The 21,797-nt window shown below is 43.6% G+C and overlaps 1 protein-coding gene across 4 annotated transcripts in view; it reads right to left on the bottom strand.

The window, feature by feature from the left end:
* Window positions 1–21,797, bottom strand: part of MAPKAPK3 (MAPK activated protein kinase 3) — a 65,281-nt gene that overhangs the window by 17,274 nt on the left and 26,210 nt on the right. For all 4 annotated transcript variants that reach the window (XM_067568095.1, XM_067568093.1, XM_067568092.1 and 1 more), the window contains 2 exons: window positions 1,708–1,847; window positions 727–791 (listed from right to left, as the gene is read on the bottom strand). In XM_067568095.1, the coding sequence (XP_067424196.1) occupies window positions 727–791; window positions 1,708–1,847 (205 nt within the window). The remainder of the gene's footprint in view (window positions 1–726; window positions 792–1,707; window positions 1,848–21,797) is intronic.

The raw sequence follows: 21,797 nt of genomic DNA, 5'->3' as shown, positions 1-21,797 counted from the left end.
ACTCTAATAATATTTTACTGTCTAATAAATGTAAGCCACTTCTCCTGCAGAGAGTGGGCAAGTAGAATTTTGCAGTCATGTGCATTTATGGTACTGTCCAAATAATAAAAAGTAATAATGATAATTAATAAACAACAAAAAGGCTGTTGTGTTCCAGGTTCTGTCACGGATTCACTGTGGGACCTTAAACAAGTCACGTATACCCCAATAGCCCCATGTAAGAATGTGGAGAGTAACACATACCTTTGAACGGTGCTTTAAGATCCTTGCATAATGGGTGCTATATAAGTGCAAAGTGTTTGTTATAATCATTTATTCACAACACAGCTGAACAGAATTGATGCTACTCAAGGGAGGTTCAGAACTGAAACTGCAGGAAGGTCTGCATGTTAAGGTGGGGGTACACTGGCAGAGCTGTGTGAGGACCAGGGATTAGAATAGCAGGGACTGCTGCAGTTTGGAACTGAAGTGGATGGGCAGGTGTGTGTCAGGAAGTTTTCATATAGCCTTCCACATTATCCCTGAATCTAGCCAATTCTGGTAGTTCATTTTCATGAGTTCCGATGTTAAATTGTTTTGAAGATAGAAAATAGAAATGTAAAACAGGAAACAAAACTGAACCCAATAAGGTTCCTGCAGAAACTACATATTTTCCATTTATTCTGGGTGAAGATGGAGGGAGGGTGAAGGAAATAAAATCTCTCAAACTTTCTCATGATATTCTACCTTTCTCTGTGAAAGCCTGGTCTCCTCGCTCCTGGATCCTGCTAAACAGCTCCCCTCCCTCCATGCTGAAACAGAGAACACATACAAAACAAACTCAGGGGGACAAGGAAAAGAAAATCTCCACCAGACTGTGCATCATCCTGCACGCGTGGACCTTCAGTAACTGTGATTTTATGTAAGTTAAGGAACTTTCTTGCCTGTTGCTGAGCCTTGAACTTGCTAAATAATCTGTTCCTGATAGGTTCAGTGAAGATGGCTGTCCTGCTCTACCATTAAATAAAAGATAAAATTAAAACAACCCCCAAAAACAGAAGTTTTGAGGCCAGTGATTTAACATGTAATGAGGAACGTCCCAGAAAACAGAATCACTGACACAGGTAACATGCCACACATCTCTGCTGGGAAACCAAAAATGGCAGGTTGGATGCTGGTTCAGAAGGCTGGTGGCAATCCTTATGGTTTTAGTGTGCTGCAAAAAAGTTCTTTAAGGTCTGGGGATGAGGAAAACAGAAGCAAATAAGCAACTGAGAAGACAGATATTAAACTGCCTCCCTCTGGAGGAAGACAACATTGCAACAGTGGCATCAAGAAGGCAAAGGGCAGTGGGAAGAATCAGGGCTACGTGGTAGTCCAAGGCGAGCCAAATGACCTTATCAAGACAGTCAGCCCCCACGAGAATGCGTCAATGAGAGTGACAGATGCATGTTTGAATATATGTATTAATTACACACACATTTCCATAAAGATACTTGAGTGCAAGAGAAGGTTAGTTTCGTGATTAGTCTCTTTGTTCCTCCCACAGACAGACTGCTTGGCGCAGCTGCAGGTTTCCCCCTAAATCCTATAAAGGAAGAGGTGCACTGAGCTGCTGCATGGCAAAACTGTGCAGCCAGGACTGCTCCTAGCTCTGATATCCAGCTGTCACATTCCCTCTACTCTCCGGAATGTGGATCAGGTGGAAGGAACTTCCCTAGTCCGTACCATTCCATAACAATGAGGAGGCATCTTTTCCCATGATGTATGTTCTCATACACATCCAGAATGTGGACAATGTGGGGACAACCTGACGCCCGCCAATGATGATCCACTTCCTGTCGTGCTTTCGGGCTGTCGTACAGGAGCTGTAAGAAGAGAGCAATGTTATCAGTCTATGCTATTCTGCTTAAATCTGGTGCCTAGGGTTCAAAGGGCAGTTGCAAAGACTGTGGCAGGGATCCTATTTGGCTGCCCTCTCAGTCCCTAAGATGCTAGCCTATCATGAAGTGTTTTACATTATCAGGATTGACCAGCTTCCTGGATTAGTGGGGAGAATATAGAGGGCTATTGTTCCTTGGGAAAGAAAGTCTGTGCTGCTGGGAGGCGGGGTTTCCCAGGTGAAGGCAGTTCTACCCTACCCATTCCTTGCTAGGAACATCCTCTTTCTCACTGGCTTGCTTGGGAGCCTAACCCTGCCCCACACATGCACAGGGAGGTAGCTCTGCTCACAGCAGCAGCTGTGGGAAGGGACTTCTGGGCATGGAAGAGGCATCATGCAGAGAGGCTGGCCAGCCAATGCAGTTGGACAGGAGGGGAAAGAATATGATGCTATCCACTTGCTGGAGGGATTGGGGGCAACAGAGGGGCAGGTATTGTGTATCTGGGAGGGTATGTGAGACAGAGCTGCTGAGGGGATGAGGGAGATGAAACAGCATTGACTTGATTCCTGTCCTTCACCTTAGGAAGAATATACACATCCTTAGGGATCTAAGGGTTAAAGCATTAGCATCTAATAGCAGCGAGAGGCTCTTGGGCTTCTCCATAATAGAAGCAACTTATAGCGTGAATTAAGTAGCAGGCCCAGCTATCCATACAATCTTGAAGGTTAGCATCTCCTCCCCACTCTAGCCACCACGGAGCCTGGAAAATTCAAGGTGTACTACAGGGCCCTAAAATGTAGTGAGATGTTAAAAGTGAGTACGTTCCTTGAATATTAACAAACTTCCAATGTTCCCACAGTTGCTGGCCAGATACTCATTCTCCATTCTCTATTATATGTAGTGGCATATCATTTCTTTTGGTTACTGGGGCCTTAGGAGTTAAGTACAGCAATAGTAGGTGCAATATTTTCAGACAAATTGGTAATATTACTATCATTGGGCTTTACGAGACCACCTCCTGCCTCATGTCTCATTTCTTTATTGTATCAGATTTCAGTCAAAAGGGAACTGAAAGGCACTTGTGGAGAACAAGTATCAATATGTATTCTGTCCTTAGTACACTAGGCGTTTAGAGGAAGAAGCATGGTCTAACGGTTGGAGCAAGGAACTGATAGCAGAAGTTCTGGTTTATTTTCCAGACTCTGATACAGACTCTCACTGTGACACTGGGCCTGCCACTTATACTTCAGATCTCCCTTCAATAAAATGGGGACAGCAATGCAAAACTACTTCACAGAGGCCTTGTTATGCTTAAGTCAATTAAATTTTTGTGATATGTTTCAAAAGTCTTAGATGACAGATGCCATTGCCCCTTTCTCCCTGGCAGCACCCCGTTTTGGATGCAGGGAAGAAGGAGACAGAGGAGTGGCTGTGGTGTTTCTACATTACTTGGGGATGTTCCCAGGCAGGAGACTTTAGGGAATCTTCATGTTCCTGGAGGTGATGGAAAGCAGCCTCAGTGCAGCTGAAGAGGTGGCCCACAGTTTCTTCTAAGGACATGCCTCCTCTTTAGTTAAATGGCTAGAGATCCCAATGAGCACCAATGGTCCCCAGACATCTCCAACTCCTTTCCAAAGATTCAAAACTCCACAAAGTGTGAGATTTTCACTGCTTAGGAGCCTGCATTGCAACATTGTTCTTAAATTCAGGACCCCTGCACCAGGCCACAGGGACTTCTTCCAATACCATCAATCTGTTTTCTAAGCTCACCCATCCTCCCACTGGCCTCAATATGGCCTGATTTCCAACTTAGAAAGAAGGGTCTGATCCAACTTAGAATTAAAACAAATAAATAAGAAAGCAGCCTGTTAGCAAGACCAAGTGCAGCAACTGTACTTCTCTCAGTCATCTGTCCATTCAGCCTGTTTTTTCCTTAACTACAACCACAGTGTAGCTCAGTGGCTCTGTCTATATGGATTTTCCCCTCTGCCTTTCCTGATTTGGGCTGTTGCCCAAAGGTCTAATTAAAAGCTCATTCAGCCACATGTGCAATAACAAAGCTCAAATATCCTCATGGCTGGCCCCCTCTAGCCAAGATACTGAGAGCAGCTTCTTAGTGTAGACTGAGCCATGCTGCCTGGATATTGCTGAATTAGCACCATTATAAAGGACCATTTCTTTCTATGATGCCTCAAATCCTACTCACCTTTTCTGTGTTCCTGTCACCTTGATATCTTCTCTTCAAACACCACAATTTCAGAAAAGCCCAGAAAGCTACTTGCCTCTCACTGGAGTTCTTAGAAGGCTATTTCCTGTATAGATCAGACTATTAAGGTACGAGGGTTCCTGCCACCCTTCCCTTTTACACAATGCTCAATCAATTTAATTTTAATTAGCAAATGCAGACTGTGTAATTTCCTACTCCCCATTTTTTTTATTTTATTTTTTTTGCAGCAGAAATGATCAAAAGAAACTTCACAGAGCAAGGCTAGAGCAGGCATTCTGAGACAAGGCTTAATTTTTTTTTTAAACACATAATTGCTAGCCAAAGGTAGACATAAAAGATAACAAGCAAAGCCTAGGAGCAATGACTTTGGGAGAAGCTCAGCCTTACCTCCACCACCTGCTACTGGAATGGGAGTGTGTGCCAGAATTTCTACCAGGGTGCTGGCATTGTTCCTGTCATGTACACTGAACCTCTACCTCTCCCCCAGAGCACTCCTGGCTGCTGCAAAGAGATGAGAGGACAAGGAAATAGGTTTCTAATGCTTTACGCCTCACCGGGCCTCTGTTTTTGGGTCTTCCCATCAAGAATTCTGGTTCTTGCTTCTGGTGCCTCTCTGAATCAACAGCATGAAGCCGACATGATTTTTCAGTTTCCTTGATGTCTTCAGGGTTCTGAAAGGCATCAGTGAAACTGCTTCCAGTTTTATCAGTTTCACCTTTTTTATTGTTTGGCAAGGCGATGCAGCAGCAGAGGCCCAGAGCCATCTTTCTACACACTCAAGAAGATGACACTGCTCCAGTTTACACGTAGTGCAAATTTGGAAAATTTTCTTTGCAACCATAAGACCTAGAATCTTAATAGTTTTTTTAAATGACAGCCTAAATTTTGCAGAAATTGTCAATAGTCCTTGTACTCACCACGGAAAGTTTCCCTCTTGGCACAGGTGAATGACTTTTCCAAGTCTTATTCCAAGGTGTGACACTGTCTGGATCAGGAATGACTATTTATAATGTTACTGATACCAGTATTACAGAATTGCAATGAATATTGTATAGGATATGCCATTCAAGGTATCAATGGAAAAGTAATGATTCACTAAGACTGATAAGCACGTTATATATAATCAGTTTTGTATTCTAAAGTTCCAAATATGTATGGTATCTTTGTATTTCAAACTTGTGCTGTGTTTCTGGGTGACACTCCCAACAGGATGGCAACAGCACTAAGCCTGCTTAATAGCCCATCAAGGGAACTCAAGATACAATGATTTGCACATTTGTACAGAGAAAGATTCATAAATCCAGGGGCTACACCTTATGCGTTACCAGGACATGTAGGAACATGCCTATGGACAGGGGACTCTGAGGCTTTTCCATGCCATGTGTTGTGTGGCTGTGTTTGTGTGGGGCAAAGGATGTACAAGCCTCATAGTGGAAACTATAAAATGCAGCTGCACCATCTCCATCTTGTCTTCATTCCTGCCTCTGGATCAACTATTCTACATCTGAAGCTGTCAAACAAAGGACTGAGACCCATCCAGATACTGGATGTACAGAGGAATTGTACAAGCCTGCAAACTCCACAATTCTGCTAAGAACCTGATATATATGGACTTAAGTCTTTTGTATGCATCTGATCACTCTGATCATTTAATATGTCTGCTCTTGTTTGTTTCTTTCCTTTTATAATAAACCTTTAGTTTTAGTTACTAAAGGATTGGCTGGCAGTGTCGTATTTTGGGTAAGAACCAAACCTATATTGATCTGGCAATGTGGCTGACCCTTTGGGGACGAGGAGAACATTTGGATGAAGGGAATAGAGTTTTAAATGATTTCTCTCTTTACTGGACCTAGGTGCTGATTGGGAGCCAGAGACTGAAATGCAATAAAGGGGGCTGTGTATTTCTTTTTTGGGGCTTCCTAAAAACCAGTATGGGGAATCAGGAGCACTGTTTGTGACTTGTGGGGTACTGAACTTCAGTGTCACCCACCAGTGCTGGGAGAATCTGCTCTCTTTTTCTAGCCTGCCCTGATCTTGGCATTTTCAGTGGGCTACCCAAGGCACAGACGGGTCACACAAGATATGATGATAGCTTCTCATTTTAGGTTTGAAACCAAAGATTATTGGTAAGAGTGCTACAAAAATTAAATTAAAGATTTGAACGTGAAGAGTTAATGTAACCTCCCCTGAAATGTGAATCAAGTCTCCACATTTCTGTTCTTGATTTGTATGTGTTCTCTTTCTCTCTCCCACTCCCTCCAGCTGTCATCTTGACACTACCACAGTCAAGTCTGGCACTAGGGAGCACACCTGGGCTGCTGGCCAGAAGTGAAGAAAGGAGGAGGTGCAGCAATCGTTATATGTCAAAATGCCTGCCAAAGCTTCTTTTAAGAGGGGAGGGTTAGACTCTGGGAAAAAACCTTTGTATTTATTTGGTACAAAGACACCAAAAATAAGCCCTTTGCATACTATGTACAGGTACAAACATATGCAGCATTTTGTGCAATGAATGCTAGTACTGGAATCTGTGGGCTAGCGCAGTAGCAAATGGGGCACACAACAGCATACAATGACAACTGTGTGTGACTTTTCCATCAATGTACAACTAGGGGATTGGTGTGTAAAATTTTCATGGAGGATAATTTTACTATTTCATCTGATTTCTAGAGCTTACGGGTATGGTCACATTGCAAAAAACTCATGGCAGCAGTGAGTCTCAGAGTCTGGGAAAACTTATTAGGGCTCACACTAAAGGGCTAAAAATAGTATTGCAGAAGTTCCCACTCAGGCCTCCAGCCTGAGCTCCGAAACTTTCCTCCCTTGCCAGGTTTTGGAGCCCGGGCTCCACACTGACTCAAACATATTTACACTACTACTTTTAGCCCTGTAGCATGAGCCCAAATCAGTTGATCCAGGCTCTGAGACTGGCTGTGATGGGTCTTTTTTGCAGCATACACACACCTATTGACGCTGTCCCTCTACAGTAGATTAAGAAAAATCCTCCTCTTTCTCAAATCCCTGTGATTCCAGCAAATTATGAGATTTATATTTGACCTCTAGCAGACTCACGAACTTTGTTAGGCACTTGAACTTAGTTGCCCCAGTAGCATGTGATTTTACAAGCGGTCCTCTCAAGGTTCATTCATTCACTCCCATCGCCAGCATCTAGTCCCTCCTGCAAACAAAAACTAAGTGTCCTCATCTTTCTGTTGTTCACTTCAGTCAGAGATGAGGCTGTAAGATTAAGAGAGATGGACCTGAATTAAATGTCCAGACCCTAACACTCAACTGGGGGAAATCTGAATCTAAATCCAATCTTTGTTTGTGGCAACCTATTTTTTAGCAGGTCAGACAAAGTCACCCATCATGTGCAAACGATGGACATATGTCTACCTCAGTTTACTTCCTTTCCTCTTTGCATGCTGCTTTTATGACAGTGTGGATTAAAGGAACATGCCTCAATACCAGGACTATGTTGATGCACTTCAACTAAAACCAGTTGTTCTAGAGCATCTCCTCCACTCATTCTCTGTTCAAGAGTTGTGGTTATCACAAAGAGGGATGTATAGTTATGTATGATTAATGCAGCTTTTGCTTACCCTTTCTTCTCCCCTCCCCCCACCTCCCCCCCCAAGTCTCTACCACCATGGCTTCGGACCACATGTTGTCTTGCAGTCAATTCCTTATTTCTACACTACATCTATAAAGGCATATCTGGATGGTCTAATGCATAATGAATGTGAACATGATGGGGAGACCACTTGTGCAGCACCATTAGAGTGGAAAGAGAAAAAGACAGAATCAACCACACAGGTTTTTAAACTGCACCTCAGTTTCAGCAAAGGCCTGTTCTGATAGCTTTACATCATTGGTCATTAAGTTAAATTATATTTTTATAAACTCAGGAAACCTTGAAAAGGCCTTTGCAAAGACTGAAATGTACTGTCTAAAAGGTGCAGCGGGGGAGGGGATGCAGGCAAGTCCACTGCTTAATGCCATTCAATAAGACATACTGCACTGTCTAAGTGCTGTAATTCCCCAAAGAGGATCTTGTTTTGCATTTTGCTTTACTGCTTGCTCTTAGCATTAACAGCTTTCTGACCTTGAAAACAAAACTCTACTGGGAAGCTCAGGTGTCAGTGAGATACTTTTTCACTCGCTATTTTTTCAAGGTACTTCTCAACTGGGGAGGAGGTGGGGAACAGACACAGTGACAGAAAGATGAAAGCAACACCGTGCATCTGGCATGTGTTACCCACAGAGGTGAAAGAATCCCAATAGAAGGAGAACCTCAGATGATCAAGAAGCGTCTACATTCTCCCTTAAATAGTGGGGAAAGGGAAAAAATGCAGTAGTTGAACATATCCCTCTGAATGAGTTTCTCTTTCACTGTCAATGAGAAAAAAAAAAACCTAAAATTTCATCACTATTTCTAACAGTCCCACAGAAGGGTCAAAGTAGTCCTTTGTGCTACATTCCTAAATAATATTTACAAGATTGTTTACTTCCTTATTTGTGCATCAGCATCAGCCAAAAGAGATCTAGCAGAGAAGCTTGTGTGCATGTGTTAGCTGTGGCAGTTAAACTAGCAGAGAACACACCTGCAAACCCCCAAAAAAGTGTTTTTTTTTTTTAAATCTTTCCATGAATGTGGAATACTTAAAAATAACCAGGTAGATTCGATGGATCTGGGGATTGATAGTGGGTCACAAAGCTTTCACATCTAGGTCTCCAACCCAGGGTATTAGTGACCAAAACTGTTTGGTGGCCTAAGTGAAATGAATTGTTAGTCCAGTTCCAGTGGAACTGTCCACATTACCAAAGCTACCATTGCAGCCAGCACTAATTGGCACCCTCAGTGAAAAAACCAACCCCAGGTTTGGTCCCTCCAGGTTAGTAATGAAGCACTGGGCAGTAGCAAAGTTTGCACAGTTTCTGCATGTGCGATACTTGTACACAGGAACTCAGCCAAAACCTGTCATTGACCTTTCATTTTCCTAAACAGGGATAAAGCCATTAAAAACCTGAACATTGCCAAGGTGTCTAGAACAATTTTAAAAGATGGGTCTGGTTTTGTACTTAACCTACTCAACACCTCAAAGCACAAAATCAAGGGTTTTCTTGGTCTGCTTTAGGGATCCTTCCACTTCCTCTTGTCTCTATTCTTCCAATTCGTACCCAGCTAATCACTCTAAAGTAAAAGCTGGAAGACCGATATTCAGTGTGGTGCCAGAGTGAGCTAGAGTGAAGGGGGATAAAGAGGAGTATTTGCATATAGTTTCAGAATTAGACTGACCTTGCTTACATGCTGGCATTCAAACCATGGACTCCGTTCCTTAAAATGTTTTAAAGAGCACATTTAAGACAAAAACTAAAATGGGCAAAGACCGGAAGAAGAGACACAAGCATTCGGAGGTATGTTCCTTTATAAATACTGACTATCTATAAAACTTTGCTTACTTGGAGACCAGAGGTGGTTAAGTTCTGAGGTACACATCTCAGTAAGCAATAACTACGTGTTTCAGCAGCAGCAGTGATGGGAGACAGCAAGAGGGACAGAATTTGTATGTCAATATTCCTCTGTTTTTAGTATAATGCAAGGAACTCTGTGCATTTATGGAGAGAATCATTTGTTAACCTTCTGGACACACTGCAAAGTCCAACTGGTTTCCTAAGAATTTGGGAATTAGTTGGATTTGGTATGAGGAGTTAAGGGATCCTCTGAGTATAATTGGTCTCCTGGATGGGTAATTTTTGGCTGTCGCTTCAAATATATCTATTTAATGTATGTCATAGTATACTTTATTGTAGAGGTAGCCAGAAGATGGCCTGCGGGCCCACCAGTATGATTGTACAAACAAATAAATAAATGAGAGAAACAGCTATTAACTCTAATTACACATATCGCTAGCCATTCACTCTGCAAAGGTCAAGTGTCTCTGCTCAGAACATCAGCAAAGATGGAACAAGGGCAACTGAACTGGCAAAATAACAGCATGATATATATTTCAAAGGCATCCTCTGTACATGATGTTAGCATACAGTGAAGCAAAAAACCCATAATTTATATTAACACAAACCAATAAGCTGTTATATTTAATGGCATAAGTGTGTTTTCCTGACTGAAGTATGGTGACCTAACTACTCAGGTTTACATTTTATACCACACTGCACATATAATTTGATTTAAAAGTCTTGTCTGCTATTATTTTTTAAATGTTTTTAGTACTGTGTATTTGTTTTAGAGCTGTACGTGCTTTGCAAGTTGGATAGATAAAGACATCTGGTAGGTGCCATAAGAATATAACACCGCAGATTTTGGAGGCAGTCAACGGGAGATACGCAAGCTACGTACAGTAACTTGCCTATCTCCCATCGACTTCCTAACGTCTACTTATTACAGCATCTCCACTGCGTTGCACAGATGGGAAATGCCCTCCCATCAACACAGCACTACGCTACTTGCCAGGGTGGATTTACAGAGTCAACTTCCGGGTTCGATTGTGCAAGTTTATTGCCGCTCAATCAAACTCGCAAAATTGATCCTGCACTGCTGGCAGTGTCGACATAGGCCCAGTTACATTCATTTGTAGCAGTGACAGAGGAAAGGTGGGCCAAGAGGAAGGAGGTGGTGGTGGGACAGTAAAGCATGAAGTATGCTGACTTCACAGCTCAGGCTCTTTCAGTTCCCAACATTTAAAAATTCAAATGTTGATAAATATTAGCCCATTAGTGAGTCTTCTAATTTCCCATAAACCAAAGAGAAGGTGGTGTTCAAGTGCTGTTTGCAAAGAGTAACCTTGCTACACCTGCTCAACCAACTTCTGTTAGTATGTTAGAACAGAATAAGACAAGCTACAAGCTTCCCACAAACGGTTCCTTTGTTATTCTAAACACTGTAGCCAAATTTAGTTTAAAAAACCACCAACAAATTTTTTTCTCCCACAAAATTATTAGACTGACCATTTGTTTAGGCAGGACGAGGCTCCATTTCCCAGTCCACCTTTACTTCTCAAGTGCTAGTAATATGATATGCCACAGGTGAATTAAGCACACAGTACTAGCATAATACTAGGGCTTAACAGTCATCATCCAGGTAGAACCCTCTGTCTTATAGCCCTGCCAGGAACAAGCTTCTTTCCATTAACAGATACTTAAAGACTGGCTGCCACCAAAGTAATTTGAATCTTCTTTGGTCTCCCTCCTCTCCACCAGCAGACAGAATGCAGAATGACTGGGCAGACCACAAGTTCTTACTCAAAGCATTTGTGCTAGATGTTTGGTCATTCATCACTGGGAGGTCTCAGCCTACTCCAGCTATGTGCATAAATGAGGTTGCCTTGAGATGACCAAACTCATTTCCACCTGATCAAAGCCAGGATTCAAACTAGCATCTGGAAATAAAGGTCTAGTGCATTAGACAACAGCACCACCTAAAACCCTGGCCTGTTTGGCCTGACAGACCACCACAGTTCTGACCACAGCATATTTGGACTAGTTGCCTGTGATAAATAGAATATTTACTTGCAGGAGAAAAAATGAGTGCCTACATGCAATAAATTGGGCTTCTGAATAAAATGACCTCAACTGCAGATTTACCCCTGCTCTCCAAGTAGTGACAAACTTCCTTTTTCTAAGATCTCATCTGAAATAATTACACTTTTCAATTATGGTCTTGCTCTGGAAACTGAAATAAGTTTCATCATAGTAAAAAAAATATATATATATATACCACTACTGCCAGTTTATAAATCCCTGACAATAAGGAATTATGCCATTCTAGCAAGGAATGACCCAATCTCTGTTATTCTCCTTGAAGGTAGACTAAATCAATGCACTATAACTGGGCACGAAGGCTTAGGAAACTCCAACAGTACCAAATACAGCTGCATGTATCCTCAGCAACACAGGCTAGTGCAAACATATCACACCAGTCCTCCACACTTGCATAGTTTCTGCATGTGCTATGCTTGCTCAAGTTCAAGGTCTTGGTGCTTTATCTACAAGGAGGATGCTCTGCCCCCAGCAGCTGATGTTTGTTAATCCAAACCTAGAGCTGTCAAAATGTATCATCCCTGTGTATCGCAGCTGTCATAGATGGCTGCAGAGAATGAGGCAGTCACTAAGATAACTGATTTAGATCAAATTAAATGTTTTCTGGATTATATCAAGGCTTTCAAAATGGATAGAGCAGTAGCGTTTGTGAGGTATCATTCCTTTATTAATGATGATCTGGTGCAATCATGCATCAGTTTAACTGTGGCCTCTGTATTGTTGTTATGTTCAAGCCCAGTGGGTAGCTTTCTGAGCAGAAAGAGAGCAAATAATGTTTATTACTACAGCAATTTGTATGTCCAGAAGCAGCAAGGAATCCTGCATGAGCCTGTGGTTTAACACAACTTTGACTATGTGTGATCTCATGCTCTGAGTCAATAAGGAGGATAAATTACCACCAACTTTCTTGAAACGTCTCCTTTTTCCTACTAACATGACTTCCCATCACAGTTGATAAGCACTGGAATAAATTGCCTAGGGCGCTTGTGGAATCTCTGTCATTGGAGATTTTCAAGAATAGGTTACACAAAACTCCTATCAGGGATGGTCTAGATAAGATATAGTTCTGCCTTGAATGAAGGGGAATGGACTCGAAGACCTCTTGAAGTCTCTTCCAGTCCTACACATTCATGATTCTATGTATGAATTACCTCTCTTGCATCAAGTCTCTTCTACAAAATTTTTCAACAAGGGACCTTTAAGGTTTCTCCACCACTTTGAGTTCATACTATCATCTGATTCGTACTATATATGTTTGCAGAGTTGTGTTTGCGTGACTGTAAGTGCTTTAAAACAGAGATCATGCCTCTCTCTCAGTTACAGTCCTGCCTACTGCAGGAGTAATACATTAGAGAAACAGGGCAACTGGATCACCTGGATCTGCACATCTTGTGCAAGGGAGACAAGACACAGCTGGGTGTGAAAATCAGAATTGTTCCAAATGCAGGTGCCATTTCTGCATCAAGAGAGCAAATACGAGAAGCAGGAAAGACTTCAGTGAAAAGAACTCTCTCCAAACTTCCACTTGTGCTTGCTTTTCTGAATACACAACTTCTAGAGCCAAGAAAATTAATGAATGAGAAGGAAAGAAAACAAAAACCCAAAGCAAGAAGTCAAAGGTGGATTCAGTTCAGATGGATGACAGTGCAGTAAGCATGTTAGTCATGTCCAAGGGGATGCTTGTTAATAGGTGAACACCCAGGAATACAATTAATATGCGGCATCTCATGTGGTATAAGATTTTACTGTGAGGACAGTGGAGATGGTTACTCTATCCTAACCTGCTATGTAGAGAGAAAAGAGCAGAGATGGGAAATAAACTCAGATTTATAGGACAGCAATTTGTAAATATGCATTTCAGAAGATGGCTGCGTGTGCCCAATAGTACTGAAAAATCCCCACCATGTTCTGATGTGTAATACACTATCAAATAATTTCCGCTCATGCAATAATCCACTCATGGAGGTTGGGGTTTGGCTATAAACATAAGCAGTCATCTCATTTTTAGGATAAAGCAATAAACCCCTTCCCCCGCTGTAAGAAAGTCAAAACATTCCTTAAACTACCACAATTTATTTCTTGCACATACATTGTATAATATAGACTTGCCTTGCAAATGCATTAACAGATAACCCCTATTGCAAAGCAACTGATAAACATCATACTTTGAGAATTGCATCATAAAAATTCCCACATTAACATTTGGGACGCACGTGCTTCTACCCAGGTGTCTGAAACCCTTTGCTGGCAGTGACTGCTGAAGCTATGAGGCCCTTGTGCATGGAACTTATGACAGGCTATAAATGAGGTGTGGCTCCTCATAGTCACCACGTTTCCTTTTCACAAGATTGCTGCAATAACTTGGAGGCTGGGAATTAGCTAGGCAGTCCAACTAATATTGCCCCAAAATTGGGGATCTAGGCTGAAAGTATTCTTGTGGTTAACTGCACTGTAGTATAGTCCTAGGTATTCAGTTAATTTTAGCTTAAAGTAGCTTTAGGATTCTTCTCACACATGCCTTCATATTCTAGGCCTAGAAGCCTGTTAGGGCTTTTATGCAGCACTGGATTTGAATATGGCTAAGCCAGAGACGTGTCTGAACTTGAAACAGTACAGCAACTGCAAGCCTATGTCAGCTACTGCCTTTGCTGTCAGGGAAAAGGGCATTCTCCAAGTTCTTGTCCAGCCTGCGCTGCCTTGCCCTTCATCCATAGCTTCTTCCAAATGGCTACAATTCATCCAACTATGCAAGAGAAAAAAATTCAATCTTGTTTCATCCTCCATTCCAGATATCGAGATTATCTACTTCAGTTGAAAGATTCTATTTCCTCAATGTCCTTTGCTGAAAGTGCACGTGAGCAACATGAGATTACCACATATCTCTGAAAGGTATGCTCTCTTCACTCACCCAACAATGAAGAGCTTTCTAAAAGGTCCTTTGCAAGCAGCTTGAGAGGTGGCCCCCAATTTGAAATCTAAATTAAAATATAATACTGTTGGGACTATCCATCTGAACCACTGCTGGAGTTCTCACTGTTCTACTTTGATTATTAAGCCTACATTTCTCATTGCAATAAACACAAACCTCACATTCTCATAAAATGGTTCTAAATCCTTATACACAATTTCTCTCTAAGGAGGTGTCACATTTTAACTTTGACATTTGTTTGGGTTTGCTAGTATTCTTCTCCAAAACCCTGTAGTTACCCTGAAGAGGCAGCGCACAATAGCAGTTGCCAATCTTTCTCCTGTGACCCTGGGAACCCATCAGTGCCAACTGCCAGAGGGCCCCCCACATACAGTAACTCACATCAGGCCTGACATTCACTGCCCCAACACACTATTGTCATAAAATATATTATATATCAAAGGCATCCTGTAAGGTATCATATGTAAACTGGTGACAAGCTGGTCCCAAAAGTCATTATGTGATGTACATATGGGCTGTGTACAAAGAGTTATACATGTGTGCTAAAATTGTTCTTAAAATGTTTTGGGGAGGCAAAGCATGAGCCTGCCTGAGACAAAGGAATGTGCATTTACCTGTCTGAGCAGCTTGGTTACAGGCAGAGGAAAAGAGAAGTACATTTACATAAAAGGTAAACAAAGTCATCAAGCTACACAAGTTGAGGAGACGGCCATTTAACAGTCATGCCGGGGGACAGAATTTGAACCCAAGGAAGACTTCCTTGCTTCTGAGGCAAAAAGAGTGGACTCTGAGTAACATAAGGGGAGCAAAAAGACCTTTTAGGGATCCATCACTGAGGAGATGATAGGGTACAGAACACTTTGAGCCTAGGAAAGCTGGATCCTCTTCATCTAAAAGGCAAGAGCTGCTAGAAACTTGATGTAAGTAAGAAACCTACTTAACCAAAGAAAGTAATCTGCTGAAATTACATTTTAGTCACTAAAAGTGTGTTTTGTTTTGCTTGTAACCATACCTGTCTTTTATTCTTGCTTAGTATCACTTAAATCTCTATTCCTTGTTAACAAACTTATTCTTCTTTTATTTCAAACCACCTCGGAGCTGTGTATTATGCAAGTCCTCAGCTAAACCGACAGGCTTGTGGATGCTCTGTCTCTTTGGAGGGAGTGAACTTGATCATTTCTGAGAGTGTCACAGTGAGAGGGACTGGACACTGCAGAGATGTGTCTCGCGGGAATTTAGGTCCACTGATTGTTACCTGCAAGGCAAGGTTTGGATTGGCAGACTCTGGAAGAATTTCCTAACAAGGCAGACAGGCAGGTGTATCAGGGAACTGACGCACAGCTTAGCAACAGAAAATTCTCCTTACTGAGGCAGAGAGGGGTAACAGTGGTTCATAAGTCTGTGTTTCCTGAACAGGATAGGATATCACACTTTGGTAATATGCTCTATATGCCATAACTTACAAGTGTTCTAGCTGCTTTAACTGCTAAAAGCCTGAAAGGGTCTAGCAACTGACAGGTCCTCCAGACACCCTCACCAACTGCCTCCAAAAATACTATACTCCTGCAAGGTCCCCCGACACCTGTGTCTATGACCCACTCCTTACCAATTGCCACACAATCATCCTCTCCTCCTCGCCTAGCACCTCCATAAGCAGGAGGAAAAAGGCAGCAACAGATTCATAACAACACCCTTTCCTGACCTCAACCCACTCAGCAGATTCATCACACTAGCCATTCAGGACATTACCTATGGCTGAGGAGTGAGTGAGAGACTGAAACCATTAAAATAGGTCTCTGCAGTAACTAGCCTAGAAAGCATCTCTCTCAGAGAAGGATTGGAGAGAACCAGGAATGGAAAAGAAGAACTGGATTATTTTGCTGGTTGGGTTCCAACTGTCTAGGTCTCCACTGATGTGGTGTTTTCCACTGACTGGGTCCCAGCCAGCTCAGGGCTCCCCCACTGCTTGACTCCCTTCTCTAGATGGTTAATTATCCAGTACTGTGTTATGCTCCCTTCAGCTCTCCCCTCAGTTGTCTACTCCATTCTACTGATCTCCTACCAATTTCCTGCTCTCTGGTGCTTAACCTGCTCCATGCTGCTGCTCCTCAGCTCTCTCTCCATCACTCAAAGGAATTCCACACAGCTAGAATTTCTGATCAATACCAGGTCCTCAATGTGGAAACTGTGGAAGATCTCTCTCAAGATCCAGCTGGTCCAAAGGAATGCAGAGAAACCTGCAGATGGCAGCTGAGCTCAACCTGCAAGAAAATCAAGCTTGCCCACTCACTAAGAGATCTCCAGCTGTCCAAGGAAGACAGATGCTCCTTGCTTGGGATTCAATACACAGAAGATTTGAAAGAGTACTCTGCAATGGACAAGTGGAAAACAGGATGATGTGTAGGGTGACCAGCTGTCCTGATTTTATAGGGACAGTCCCGATATTTAGGACTTTTTCTTATATAGGCCCCTTTTACCCCCCCGCCCCCATCCCAATTTTTCACACTTGCCCTCTGGTCAGCCTAATGATATACTATCTTCCAAAAGCCAAGACATGAGCCATCACTCTGAGATTGGATAGGCTTCTAAAGTCAATGGGAAGGAGCCACTGGTGATGGTTCATATCGGCACTAAGGATGCTGCATTGGGGGATATCTTGCAGACAATATATGATTTCAGGGAACTTGGAAGCGTGCAAGCAAAGGAAGACAAAAGGCAGAAGATTCTAGAAGAGAACCACTGGCTAGGTAAGTGATGCAGGGTGGAGGAATTTGGTTTTGTGACACATTGGCCCATCTTCTGTAGGGAGAGTGGGCTGTATAGGGAAATAATCTCCTCAGGGACAAGCTGGCTAGAGTAGCCAGAAGAGTGTTCAGCTAATAACAAAAGGGGAGGGTGAAAAGAGGGAAGGCATGAGCACTCATTTAGCACAAAAAGTGAGATGTTGAGAACAAAATTAATCAAGGAACCACAAGACACGAAGAGAAGAAGTTTTTTAATTGCTTATACACCAATGCATGGAGCTTGGGTAACTAACAAGAGAAATTGGATTGCTCATTTATGAGCATAAATTCAATCTAGGTGGTGTTTTTGAAACATGGTGGGATGATGTGCATGACTGGAATGTTACAACTAATGGCTATAATCTATTTAGAAAGGATCAAGTAGGCAAAAGGAGAGGGAGAGTAGCAGTCAAAAATGGCATTACCTGTTTCTGAGTCATTCACAACTTGGAAGAACAAGATCTTGAATAATTATCATCAAAGTCCTAACAGATAAAGCACAAGATGGGGTATAAGTTGGTGTCTGCTACAGACCACCAAAGCACACTAGGGAACAGGATGACTCATTCCTTAAACACCTATCTATAATGTGTAGGGAAAAAGCCACACAATCACGAGGGACTTCATTTACAGCGACATATGCTGTATGTCATATACATCACATGCTGCCAGTGCTAAAACATCCTTGCAATTTCTTAATGTTATAGATGACAATTTCCTAACTCAAAAAAAGTTTGCATCCAACACGGGGTAATTCTATATAGACCTAGGCCTGGTCTACACTGGCGACTTAGGTCGACTTAAAGTCACTTAAGTCGACTTAATTATACCCACGTCTACACTGGCACCACTCTTCATTCAAATTAAGGTGCCTATAAAATCGACTTAATAAGACCACCTCCGCAATTGGTGTAGTGCCTAATTCAAATTTGTTAAATAAATGTAGTGTTAGTGTAGACGCAACAGAACTTAAATCGAATTAATTGACCCCCAGAATGTATCCCACAATGCCCCGTTTTGACCGCTCTGGACAGTCGTGCTGTGCTGTTCAATGGTCACGCTAGCAGGAAAAGTCCCCTCCCCTCAAGCCCTGGGAAGATTTGAATTTTCATTTCCTGTGCTGCCAGCATGGAGAGAGCTTTGTCACTGTTCTCCGCATGGCTACTGCAAAGCCCAAACACGCTCCAGCATGGAGTCGACCAGAGGTCTTAGACCTCATTGGGCTGTGGGGCTCAGCTCAGAGTCAGCAAAAGGAATCTGGACATTTATGGGAAGATATCCCAGGGAATGCTGGAGAAGGGACACCAGAGGGACGCTCAGCAGTGCAGAGTGAAGATCAAGGAGCTGCGCCAGTCGTATCAGAAAGCCAGGGAAGCTAACAGCCGCTCTGGCTCCTTGCCCAAAAATGCAGGTTCTATGATGAGGTGCACGCAATTCTTGGTGGCGATCCCACTACGATGCCTCCACGCAGCATCAATACCTCCGGTAAGTCACAGTCCATGATCAATGATGAGGACTCCGTGGATGAGGAGGAAGCTGAGGAGAGCAAGATGCAGGAGAGCGGGGTGTCCGTTCTCCCCGAAAGACAGGACTTATTCCTGACCCCTGAGCAGTCCACCAGCACACAGGACAGCACAAATGATCCCGGGGAAGGCACATCTGGTGAGTTGTCTTTCTTATTAGCATTTCTGTCCTTGTACATTGGGGGAGGGGCGAGAGGGGGCATGAAGGGGATCTCAGGCGTTTTGTTGACTGTACTGGGTGGTTACCCAGGGATCAGTTTTTTAAGTGATGAGAAATGCTACGTTTATCATCAGTTGATATCTCATGGAAAAGTTAATGTATGTAATCTGTTATCCCTCGAAAAAACTTTTCAGGGGAGGGCTGCCTTGTTCCTCCCACCACAGTAAGATTCTTCTCTGCAATTAAGGTACATCATGGCTTCATGTGTTTTAAGCATAGCCTCCCCCTCCCGCCACGCCATCGGCAGTTCCTCTCTGTAAGTGTTTAAAATAAGAGCAGAGTGAGTGAATCATTTGCTACATTGTATCAAGGGAACCATTTGCTACATTTTTTCAGGGGATCATTCTCTAAATCAGTGGTTCTTAACCTTTCCAAACTACTGTACCCCTGAAGCCTGAGTCCCACCCCCACGGGGCTGAGGCATGTAACTTAGTTTCATGGCGCCCCTGTGGCTCCAGGCAATTGCCTTTCTTGCCACCCCCAATACCAGATCTGCACTTGCGACCCCTCTAAACCCCCAGGTTAAGAAACACTGCTCTAAATTGTTACATTTGTATACTTTTTTTCACTATGCTAACTGTGGCTACCTGGTTATTTTTCTTTCATTCTGTAGACACCTTGGCACTGGACCAACCCTTAAGAAATGCTGCGGACAGACTGTCTCAGATTAGCAAGGGGGGGGGGAGCAGAGATGACATGTTTGCAGAGCTCATGAACACCTCAACAGCCACATAGACAGAGCACAGAGCCTGGAGGCTGACCTTGTCACAGAACATGGACATGGACAGGGAGAGTCACCGAGAAATGATGGAGCATGATCGCAGCACCACGCAGGAAATGCTGCGAATCATGCGGGACCAGGCAGACATGCTACGGCGGCTTGTGGAGCTTCAGGAGGAGTGGAGGCAGGACAGAGTCCCGCTGCAGCCCCTCCATAATGGTCCTCAACCCAGGGCTTTGACGCCCTCCCCCTCCCCCGCGAGGTCTCAGAGGAGATTGTCCAGGATGCAGTATGTGCTCTCCTCCACCCTGGTGGAGGTAGGCACAAAGCAGTGGCGGCCACACTCATAGCTGGCCTGCAAGCTACCACCCTACCCCTTGAGACAGTGAATGAACATTCCTCCCCCCAACTTTCCCCATGACTTGAATATTCAGAAATAAAGTTTTGCATCATTTCAACACGTTTCTTTATTAAATCATATCTTGCTTAGGAGGGATTTGGTGGGCACAGATATCGTTGGGGGGGGGGGAGGGGGGTGTCACCAAAGGCAAACAACATACAGGCACAGAAATCAGTCCTGCATCTCATTGCAGAACCTGGTTTTCAAAGCTTCCCTAATGCAAAGGGCTCCGCGGTTAGCTCTCAGCATAGGGCTGGCATCTGGCTGCTCATAATTGGCAGCCAGTCTTTCTACCTCCACAGCCCAACCCTGGGGAACCACTCACCCTTCGCTTCACACACATTATGAAGAACACAGTAAGCAGATATCACAGAAGGAAGGTTCTTCTCACTCTTGTCCAGCCTAGTGAGGAGACTCCTCCATCTACCCTTTAAACGCCCAAAGGCACATTCTACAACCATTCTGCAACTGCTTAACCTCTTATTAAAACACTCCTTGTCACTGTCAAGGTGGCCGCTGTAGGGCTTCATTAGCCAAGGGAGCAAGGGGTAAGCAGGATCCCCCAGGATCACTATGGGCATTTCCACACCTTCAATCTGAATTTTTTGGTCAGGGAAGAAAGTGCTCGCCTGCATCTTAGAGAACAGTCCCAAGTTACGAAACACATGAGCGTCATGCACCTTCCCAGACCACCCCACACAGATGTCTGTGAAACAACTCCTGGGATCCACAAGCCCCTGCAGGACCATGGAAAAGTTCTCCTTGCTGTTTATGTACTCGGTCACTAGATGTGCAGGCGCTAAGATGGGGATGTGTCCCCCATCAATGCCCCCTCCCCGCCCCCCCGGCAGTTTGGGAAGCCCATCGCGGCAAACCCCTCCACTATGTCCTGCACATTTCCCAAAGTCACTAGCCTTCGTAGCAGAAGTCTATTTATGCCATTGCACCACTTGATTCATGGCTATGCCCACTGTAGATTTACCAACTCCAAATTGATTCCCAACCAAGCAGTAACAGTCGGGGGTTGCCAGCTTCCAGAGAGCGACGGCAACTCTCTTCTCCACCGTCATAGCTTATCTCAAGTGAGTGTTCACGTGCTTCAAGGACGGTGCCAGCTCTAAGCACAGTTCCAGGAAAGTTGCCTTTCGCATACGAAAGTTTTGCAGCCACTGATCATCATCCCACAGCTGCATAATGATGTGGTCCCACCAGTCTGTGCTTGTTTCCCTGCACCAGAACCTGCGCTCCACAGACTGCAGATGACTCGTTACAGCCTGCAGCAAACGGGAATTGTTCTGCTCAATGTCTTGTAGCAGGGTAGCCTTGGTGGCATCAGTGTTGTCTCTGGTTTGGCTTCTTGCTCTATTTCTAAAATAATCAATGATAAGCGACGATGTATTTGTCATGCTCACAATTATAGTGCAGAGTTGAGCTGGCTCCAGTCTCTGCAGCAATGGTGATTGCGGGGAGTAAAAAAATGGCACGAAAATATTTTTCCTGTTTGTTGGGGAGGTCGGGGGGGGGGGGGGAGGGAATGGGGGGAAGAAGCAGTGTTGCATCCTGGGACGAAGACACTCG

Source organism: Emydura macquarii, unplaced genomic scaffold, assembly GCF_026122565.2.
Source record: "Emydura macquarii macquarii isolate MOO-44397 ecotype Brisbane River unplaced genomic scaffold, CSIRO-AGI_Emac_v2 contig_2846, whole genome shotgun sequence".
Classification (NCBI taxonomy): Eukaryota; Metazoa; Chordata; order Testudines; family Chelidae; genus Emydura; species Emydura macquarii.
Note: the sequence above shows the minus strand (reverse complement) of the source record. Positions and strands in the feature narration are given on the sequence as shown.